Below are 10,918 nucleotides of genomic sequence, written 5' to 3'. Positions count from 1 at the left end.
TCTCAGAGATGAGTTAAAGCTGGAATTGCATCCGCTGCGTGAAACATATGCTGGATAAGTTGCCAGTTCATTCCGCTGTGGTGACCCCAGACAGCTCAAACATAGATAGCTTTTGCATATTTTTTTAATAACCACCTAATAAATAAAGTAGTAGACCACACACATTTTTTTTATATGATATGATATTTCAGATCTTTCAGAAATGAATGCAGTCTGACATGATGACAGAGAAACTGCAACAGCTTGGTATACGCATCAGGGAATTCCTGATCATCGCATCGTGAACAACAGTGAAGCGCAGGCGTCAGGCAGTGGTTGCAGAGCAGAGAGAAAAGCAGAGACGACATGCTCTGTGAGTGTTCGAGAGAGAAAAAAAAGTGCTCTTAAGCATTCCATCATTTACGTCCCTGCAGCCTCTCTGTCCCCCTCCTCCTAGAGAGAGAGAGAGAGAGAGAGAGACTGAATACGCAAGGCAGCAAACGGTAGAGGACTCCAGTCTGCCAAAGCACAGCACTGCTCGCTTTCTTGAGAGGAGAGAGGCAGAGAACCACTAGCCTTCTCCTCCTCCATCCGAGTGTGTGTGAGGCTGGTACATCCGTTGGCTGGTGGACACAGCAGCAGTGTTAGCATTAGCAGGGAATCTGTGCTCCATCCTCCAAAATGATGAACAACCTCAATGAATGTGAAGAAGGCGATGGGGGACCCAACAGCCAGGGTGAGTGGTCTGATCCTGCAACAGCATTTATGTGCATGCGTGTGTGCGCGTGTGTGTGCAGAGGATGAGCAAATTTGTCTTTTTACTGGTCACTGGTGTGTGTATGTATGTGTGTGTCTGTGTCATCAATCATGCACCAGTAACTGATTACTGCTTGTGAGTGTGTGTGGAATGTACAACATGTCAGAGTGCAGATATTCTTGTAACATCATAATTAAAGATGATTTTAATGTATATGGTGCGCATGTGACATGGAAGCATTTGGAGCAATGACATAATTAAAAATTGTGTTTGTGTGTGTGAGTGTGTGTGTGTGTGTGTGTGTGTGTGTGTGTGTGTGTGTGTGTGTGTGTGTGTGTGTGTGTGTGTGTGTGTGTGTGCAGCTTTGGCAAAGGCTCGTGCTGCAAGGTTGCTGTGAGGAGAATGATAATGCTTTCCGTGTCTGTCTGAGGAACTACAGACAGCAGTGTGTAAATGTGTGTGTTTGTAGATGGTCAGGCACTGTCATCTCCCTACACTTTAAGTAAAGTGCAAATTTAATACAATGTGCAAATATCAAGGGATTTTCTGATTTTCACAGTGACTCAGGGTTAAAATTACCAGTTATTTTTTTATGTCAGAAAATGACACGTGATTATTTTATTTTATTTTATTTCATTTTATATTTTATTTTTAATTTAATTTTATTTTATTTTATCAATTATTTTTTATTTTATTTTATTTTATTTCATTTTATATTTTATTTTATTTTTAATTTAATTTTATTTTATTTTATTTGATCAATTATTTTTTATTTTATTTTATTATTATTTATTTATTTTATTTTATTTTATTTTATTTTATTTTATTTTATTTTATTTTATTTTATTTTATTTTATTTGTAGTGTACTGGCTGATACAGCCTGCAACCATCAAATTATTGTGCTTGTCTTTCCTATGAACTGTTGTTTTTTCTGTTGCTTAATTTTATTTAATTTTCCTATTTAACCATTCGTTTTATTTCATTTCCACATTGTCACTCCCTGCGTTTTAGATTCTCTGAAATAATAGGAATAATTACTAACAAAAGCCGAGCTTTGGTGCATTTCATGTCATTTACCTTTTAGAAAGAGAAAAGATGGTCTCTTATGCAAGGTCTCAGTTTCTAAAGGAGCTTCGTGCCTACAGGTTCAGCTCCAGCCTGCGAGAAAGGAATTAAATTAGCTCGTACCTGACCTCCTCTCGCATGCGTTCTTATCAACCCCCTGCAGTAAAGCAGAACCTGCACTCATTCTGAGTGGTGAAAAATTGGATGCACGCATGTGTGTTTCGCACACATTACAGATGGCAGCTGTTGAATCGATTACACAAACATCTCCCTTATTAAATGCACTGTGGTACAAGTGTCGTGATTGGATTGCAGTGGTTCTAGCAGCGACTCTGTCCGTGGTGCTGAAATCAATGCTGATTGAGCTGGTGGTATCAGTGGAGCTCTCCGTGGTTCTGAAACAGTCAGTGATCACATACATAGCGAATGCGCTCCAATTCTAGGCCCTCTGTTGCTGACGGACGTTTTGTGTAGACATGAGTGGAGCTGGCTGCAGACTGCTGCATTATAGCTTTTGCTTCTTTTCAAAGGGTCTCTCTTTCTCTCTCTCTCTTTTCTCTCTCTTTCTCTCTCTGCCTCGCTTCCTTCAAAGTCCAATGCTGCCCTGAATTTTCTCTCTCTCTTCCTCCCATCAGGGGGTAGGGACAGTACTGCAGTGGTGCTAATGCCTATTTGGTCATAAAATTCATGCTTGGTAGCTCACCAGCTAAAGCTGTCCCAAAACAATCTTGCTCTGTCATTCTCATTTTGAAGGGATGGGGTGAAATAAAAAGCAGGCACTTAAATTTGATTAGCAATTAAAATTAAAATCTGATTTTAAGAAAGTACATTCAGTACTATTCAGGCCTATTTGTTTTAGTTGTCCCCATTGTAATGGTCAAGTACCACTTCATCGACATCATTAAGATGTGTGAGTGAATAAATAAATCAATGAATTAGAAAGGAAGAAAGAAAAAAGAATGGATGAAAGGGTAAAAGAAAGCATAAATGAATGAATGATTGAATGAATGAAAGGGTAAAATAAAGCATGAATGAATGAATGAATGAATGAATGAATGAATGAATGGATGGATGGATGGATGGATGGATGGATGGATGGATGGATGGATGGATGGATGGATGGATGGATGGATGGATGGATGGATGGATGGATGGATGGATGGATGGATGGATGGATGGATGGATAGTTAATAATAAATTAGTCCTATTAAAAAGAAAAAAATTTAAAGAGAGTAAAACAAATAGTCTTTTCTCAACCTGAAATTCAAAGATGTGTAAGCAATATCAATTTCAGTGTAAAACAATGTCATTATATTGTCACACACTTGGTTTGACAAACGTACTTTCAGCCCTTATGCATTGCTCTAAGTCACAAGACTCAGCAGCTTCACAGATGATGTGCATTTCCATGACCATTCAGTTAGCTCACTCATCAAATAGGCTGACATACCAGATCATTTTGCACCTTCCTCTCAGTGGTTAGTGAGGTTCGAGATTTCTGATTGCTTCATGACACTGGTGATCTTTAGCATTTGTTATCGGTGAAGAAGGCTGGACTAGATTAGTTGAGAAATTGGATGGAAGGCAGAAGGCAATTGATTGTCGATCAATTTCAGAGACACTATATAAAGACCCGGCTTCATCACAGCTCCAAACTATACACAAAATCCATAGTGGTTTAAAAATGATCAAAAAACAGTATGTAATTACTTAGAGATGTGTGCTTATTTATTTTTTAATACAGCATGTTGTTTATTGTGTAAAAAGAAAAGCAAAGAACAATGGAGAGAGGGGGAGATCTTCTATGAGCATGCAGATGAGAGTGTGTGCACTGTGATTGTGCCTGTCCTTGTGGAGTCTCAGGTCAAGTGAACATCAGGCCAGATGGCACAGACCTGTTTTAGCAGCCACAGGCACATGAAGACATTAAAACACAACAGGACCACCCTAAATTAGTATTGTCTAGAGAACTAGCTGTTCTCAAATACCACTAACAGAACAAGAAAGAACTAGTTGTTCTTAAAGACATAGTTCACACAAAACTAATAATTCCATCATCAATTACTCACTTGTTACTTATTTCCAACCTTCAAATAGATAGATAGATAGATAGATAGATAGATAGATAGATAGATAGATAGATAGATAGATAGATAGATAGATAGATAGATAGATAGATAGATAGATAGATAGATAGATAGATGGATACGTAGATAGATAGATGGATGGATGGATGGATGGATGGATGGATGGATGGATGGATGGATGGATGGATGGATGGATGGATGGATAGATAGATAGATAGATAGATAGATAGATAGATAGATAGATAGATAGATAGATAGATAGATAGATAGATAGATAGATAGATAGATAGATAGATAGATAGATAGATAGATAGATAGATAGAAGAAAGAAACTCTAAAGTAAAAATTAAGTAAATTTAGGCAAAATGAATTGCATGCTGTTTGCATAAGAATTACAGTCACGTGTTTTAAAAAAAAACAGCTATTTACACTAGACATGAACCTTTATGTTGTGGATTGTATTCAGGCATGTTAAAATATTTTGACTACTAGCTATTAGGTTACATTACAAAACATTTCCGGGAAGACAGATGCAGCCATCACAGTAATGATGTGACACACTCTGTCTTTAAAAAAAAATAGCTGCCAAAACTCCTAAGTTATGTCAAAACATATAGTATTCATAATGTCATAATGCTCAACTTTTACATTAACAAGAAATCCAAGGACAGTGTTACATTCTGCTGTACCATTTCAAGTTGCATCATTACATCATAGCATATAGCCAACAGCAATGCCTAAAACTATATTTTGACAGAACTACAGTTAAGCACTGAAATTAGTAATACCCCTGGGATATATATTTTTTAAAACCTGTAGAAAATGTAAAAACCTGTAGATAATGTGAGACCTGCCACTTTCTCAACCAATTTAAATGCACGCTCACCCCATCTTCAGTTGCTAAGCAGTCATCAGCCACATTCTCCAAGGAACCAGCACTGACAAAAGCCCTTGCTGTAGCTCTGATACTAGATTTATTTATGGAGGATGGATAAATCTGCCTCAGTGTTTAGATGTTTTGCATTTCTCTGAGATAATTAGTCTACTTCATAACCGAAATGTGTATAATGTGGAGGACAGTTGCTTTGCACAAATTAATAAACATTCTAAAGTGAAGGTTTTCCTTTAAGTTTAGTAGTGATCACTAACAGGATTCTGAAGTCTGAACACAGTTCATGCATAAAGCTCTAATCTATCAAGCTGGTTGTCTGAGAGCAGTGTGGTGCGAGGACAGGAACTGAGAACCACTGATGTAATGATCACATAATTGTTACTAAATGCCCTGGCAGTTTCAAATTTTATATGATTATATTAACATTTAAATGGTATTTACAATATAATATTAACTGTTAATAAGAGAAATATATTTAAAAAAAAACTTATTGTTGTTTATATTTTGTTCATATTCCAGAACGTTTACATTTAAAAAAAATGTTCACAAAATATATAAATTATATTTTGAATTGTGTATATGAATAAAAAAATCAAGCAGTTAAATCTTTTAAACATTCCACAGCATCTTTTCTGTGCACTTAACTTTAAAATAAAATAATAACAATAATTTAATACATATTTTTTTTAATGTAAAACATTTTACTTTTCTTAACCCCTACCTACTTTACTCTAGCTTGTATTTTTCCAACACAATTGGAAACTGTGAATTAGTAGCACTTGATGTGGACACTAAGTTTATAATTAATTTCTTAATGCTGTTGTAATTATTAGATTTGGTAATATACAAAAAAATATTCTTGCAAATAAGCGTTGTAATATCCTGCAAACCAAATCAAAAATCACAGTGCTGTGCATCAGATTCAATTCAATCAACTTTACAATGCACAATTTTTGGTTTGCTCATTTACATCTAATGATTACAAGAACGCTGATTCATGAAGATTTTTGCAGACTTTTGGCACCTGGAAAGTATTAATTTTATACACTGGTCAACATGTATGTACTGCAGATTTATTTATCTATTCATTTATTTTCCTTCAGCTTAGTCCCTTATTTATTTACAGTGGAATGAACCACCAACTATTCTGGCATAAGTGTTACACAGTGGATGGCGTTCCAGCCGCAACCCACAAACACTCTCACACACACACACACACACACGCACACACACACACACACACACACACACACACACACACACACACACACTCATACACTACGGCCTATTTAGTTTTTCCAATTCACCTATAGAGCATGTCTTTGGATTGTGAGGGAAACCGAAGCACCCGGAGGAAACCTACACGAACATGAAGAGAACATGCAAACTCCACATTAAAATGCCAACTGTCCCAGCCAGGAGTCAAACCTGTGTCCTTCTTGCTGTGAGGGAACAGTGCTAACCACTGAGCCACCGTGGCGTCCTCTGCAGATTTATTGTGTAATCAAAGTAGCATTGCCTGTTTGTAGTAGATAGAGCAGAATACAAGGTTAGTAGATCTGTTTAATATAATGTGTCAGTAACAGAAACGCCTCTCAGTCAATCAACACAAAACGCCTCAAGCATGTCAGTGTGTTTCATACGCAAGCTGCCCACAATCATGACAAGCAACAAAAATGCATTTCTCGTCAGCTCATTGGTTAGACAGGACTTATACAGATGTTTATTGACCAAAACCTCTTAGGTGGCTTAGCTCAGAGGTTTTGCATGCATGGACAAGTAGACTGCTGTGATAACTGGTTGCAGTTTATCTTTCAAGAACATCAGATTATATAACATCATTTAAAAATTTCAGTTAGCTGTTTAGCCTTTCTGTTGTATTTCGTGAGAGCTTATTGTATGTTTTTTTTTTGAAAGCTTATAGTTTTGTGTGTCCTAAGTGAGAATGCATTTTAAAGTCAAATTATTCTAATGTACTAATATTTAGGACAGAAAAACAGAATGCAGAATTGATGAAGGAATTTTGGTTTTAAATAGTTTTAGAAATGGAAAGAATTTGCAACAGTGCTGTTAGTATCATTGAGGTATTATTATTTTATCTTAGGTAATTTAAATAATAAACATTAAAGTAAAACATACTGTATGAAATATATAATTGTTTAGAATACTTTATAATAATAATAATAATGATAATGATAATACATTTTATTTATATAGCACCTTTCCAGAGCTCAAGGACACTTTGCAAAGAATTTAACAAAAAGAAATAATACAAGCAGACACTGATAGAGACAGTAATCAAGTAGAGACAACATTAGGTCCACGAACATACAGAACGTCAAATATAACAAACTGGAAATACAAAACAAGACCTAGGAGACAAATATGCAGAGTAAAGATTGATTTTAATTCTGAGATATTATTAACAGAATGGAGTTAACATTGTAGAAAATTCCAAAGTTTGGGTGCAGTAACATTAAATGATCTGCCCTCCATTAAAGCGAGGCGAGGGACAGCAATAAGGCCAGAGTCAGAGGAATGTAATGAGTGAGAAGGGATGTAGGGGACAAGCATGTTGCGAAGATAAATGGGAGCTAGGCCATTTAAGGATCTAAATGCAAGGAGGAGAATTTTGGAGCCAATAAAGGACATACAAGACTGGGGTTATATGAGCAGAACGTTTGGTATGAGTGAGTATTTTAGCCGCAGAGTTTTGAATATATTGTAATCTGGAGATGAGGCCGGCAGGCAGACCAATGAAAAGGGCATTACAGTAGTCAATACCTGATGAGACAAATGCATAGACAACAGAATCGGCATCCCTGCTACTGATGAAGGGACACAGTTGGGCAATACGACGTACATGAAGGATGCAAATTTAATAACAGATCTAATGTGAGACTGAAAGGAGAGGGAGGAGTTGAAGATTACACCTACATTTTTGACAGAAGTAGATGTTTTAATGTGAGCCAGCAATCTTACAGGAGAAACTGACTAAAATATTGCAGGTAAGTGCTGGGGTGCCCATAAAAATTATCTCAGTTTTTTTCATATTTAGTTTTAGAGAATATGAGTTAAACCAACTTTAATATGAAATGAATCCTGTATAATTATAATAATTCCTTACATTTATATAGTGCTTTTCTGGGCACTCAAAGCGCTTTACACATTGGGGGGAATCTCCTCATCCACCACCAGTGTGCAGCATCCACTTGGATGACGCGACGGCAGCCATTTTGCGTCAGACCACACACCACACACCAGCTGATTGGTGGAGAGGAGACAGAGTGATGAAGCCAATTATGATACTGGGAGGGTTAGGAGGTTATGATAAACAGAGGTCAGTGAACAGTTTGGCCAGGATGCCAGGGTTAAACCCCCACTCTTTTTTTGAAGGACATTCTGGGATTTTTAATGACCAAAGAGAGTCAGGACCTCGGTTTAACATCTCATCCAAAAGACGGCGCTCACTAAGCAGTAAAGAGTCCCCATCACTATACTGGGGCATTAGGATCCACACATACCACAGGTTGGGCGCCCCCTGCTGGCCTCACTAACACCACTTCCGGCAACAACCTAGCTTTCCCATGTGGTCTCCCATCCAGATACTGACCGGGCGCAGCCCTGCTTAGCTTAAGTGGGCGACCATTTATATAGCACCTTTCCAGTGGGCGACCATGTGAGAGTTGCAGAGCTAGCTGTCAATGAATTTGTATGGATGTTTCCCAGTACTGGGTTGCAGCTGGAAGAGCATTTGCTGTGTAAAACATATGCTGGATAAATAGGCGGTTTATTCCCATAGGAAAATGAAATGAATGAATGAATAAATTCTGTATATTAAAATTAACATTACATTTAAGAAAAAAATATTGTTATGTTTTTTAACATTATTGTTGTAGAAATAGTTTAAATTGCACTTCAGTCATTCACTTTTTTCCATCATACCATTTAAAATTCCAATTGAGCTACATGTAAATACTTAATTTAACAAACAAATTTAAGTAAAAACATATTTTTACTGTCATTAGATGACGACAACTATATGCTACAATTTGCAACATAGCAAGAAGCAAAAATGAGCTATTTAATTGAATTAATATTTAATTTTAAAATAGTAGGCCACATAGGTAGTCAGGACCCATCCCATTACAAACATAATTCTTGGGGTAGGTGTGTGTTTCATGTGTTTTGGGTCGGGGGATGTAGTTCTTATGTAATTGAGGGAGTGTAGTGAGTATTATGTCACTGCAAAAGACCATGCATTATATAAGAATATTTCCCTAATGCCACACATAAAGGATTTTTATATGCCCTCCTGTAATCCTGCTGATGTATTTGCCCTTGATGGATGGTTTTGTTAAGTTGTCGTGGCCAGCTGTCTCTGGCAGGTGCCTGGGAAGCCATTTTAGGGTGAGAACAGAGGGAGGACAGAGGCTGTTAGGTTAGACATGCAAAAGAACAGAAAAAAACAGCACCTAGCTAAAGTTTTAGCATGACAATGGTGTGAGATTTTAGATCCTTGTTAGCAATCAGGGCTGCATTTCTTGAAACCATTTTAAGGCTACATCATTCTTAAACCATATCTTAAGCTACAGTGCTCAGCATAAATAAGTAAACCGCTCACAAATATTTTTTTTAATTCATATTTTTAATAGGAAGCTCTTCAATATTATACTGTATACATTAGATTAGTCAGTACTGAAGCCAAAAAACTTACGATAACGGACCAAAAACTAGTACACCCAAATTTAAATTATATAACATTTTTAAATACAAATTTTAAAAAGAGGCAAATCAAGAGAAGCAAAAAAATGAAAGATTTTGTTGAAATTTTGTAGGTTTTAATTTTTTTACAGTATTTTGCTTGAATTTAATTTTATTATTTCTCAATATCTAAATATGTTTGGTGACTAAAATATTATTTTAATAAATATTTTTTTTAATAATTCTGTTTTGTTGAAATGCATCAGAATTCATTGCCTATATTTACTGAGAAATGGGTAAAAATATACGGGGTGTACTCAATTATGCTGAACACTGTATGCCTTAGTGTTAATATGTGTTTCCCGACACTTTCTTAATTAAGTGTATTCTCTTTAAGTCATACTTTTGTAAAGTTTGTCTAAACCACTCTTATACCTCATAGCTGTGAATCATTAATGAATGAATGTAACGTGTTAAGTTGTGTATACACTCAATGTTATATTAGGCTATATCTCTTTTTCATTGGCTAAAGTATGTGTACATTTAGAGAAGTATTAGCCCAAACACAGCGCAAAATATTTCAGTACAAGAATTTCAATAAAATGTATGTGTTATTAAAATTAACCCTTTAGGGAAAAAATTTAAAGTGAAAGAGTCAAGAGTCGAGAGTAAAGTAAGCATGGTTGAGTGTTTTCTGCTTCACAGATTCTGATGTCATCATTGTTAAATATCTTATAAAATATTGTATAAAATATACCCCCTTTTCCAGAGAACATAACAAGAAAATTGAAAGTAAATTTAAAACATGGTCCAAATTCTAGATTCTAGACTAGATAGGGATTAGGTAAACAGTTCTTCGCAGTTTTACCCTCCATATCAAATAATTCAGCACCACTTGCATGTAGAGCATAACATTGATGTAAGATGTAAACCTTAAGCAACCTCTTTAAATTATTGATTGGAGAACAAGCCAAGAAATGCCATATATTTTTAAGATAAGCCTTTAGAGTCTTCATAACCTAATAAGAGACAACATTACTCAGAAATGCAGCCCTGGTTATTTACTACACAAGTACAGTAGCACATGCAGATTAGCCTCTGCTGATTCTGTAGCTTGTCATGCAGAGTTTCTATTAAACCCTCTACCTCCCCCAGTTCCACTTGACCAGATGTGCTGAAGAATTTATACAGAGGTACTGTGAAACCCTCCACCTTCCCCAGAACCACTTGTTTAGATGTGCTACAGAAATGTTTTTGCTTATTCAAGCATTTTATATGCAGTGCACAGCATAATTGAGTACACCCCATTTTGAGAAAGAATATTTTTATCCATTTCTCAGTAGATATAGGCAATGTATTTGGTTCATTTAAACAAAACAGATTTATTAAACAGATATATTTATTAAAATAATATTTTAGCCACCAAACATATT

The 10,918-nt window shown here is 36.0% G+C and overlaps 1 protein-coding gene across 2 annotated transcripts in view; it reads left to right on the top strand.

The window, feature by feature from the left end:
- The first annotated feature begins 489 nt into the window (after positions 1–489).
- The window catches only part of slc12a5b (solute carrier family 12 member 5b), a 106,582-nt gene continuing 96,153 nt past the window's right edge, over positions 490–10,918 (top strand). Inside the window, 1 exon segment of one of the 2 annotated variants that reach the window (NM_001302243.1) lies at positions 490–715. In NM_001302243.1, the coding sequence (NP_001289172.1) occupies positions 661–715 (55 nt within the window). In that variant the 5' untranslated portion in view covers positions 490–660. 2 annotated transcript variants of the gene reach the window in all.

This window comes from Danio rerio, chromosome 8, assembly GCF_049306965.1.
Source record: "Danio rerio strain Tuebingen ecotype United States chromosome 8, GRCz12tu, whole genome shotgun sequence".
NCBI lineage: Eukaryota > Metazoa > Chordata > Actinopteri > Cypriniformes > Danionidae > Danio > Danio rerio.
Note: the sequence above shows the minus strand (reverse complement) of the source record. Positions and strands in the feature narration are given on the sequence as shown.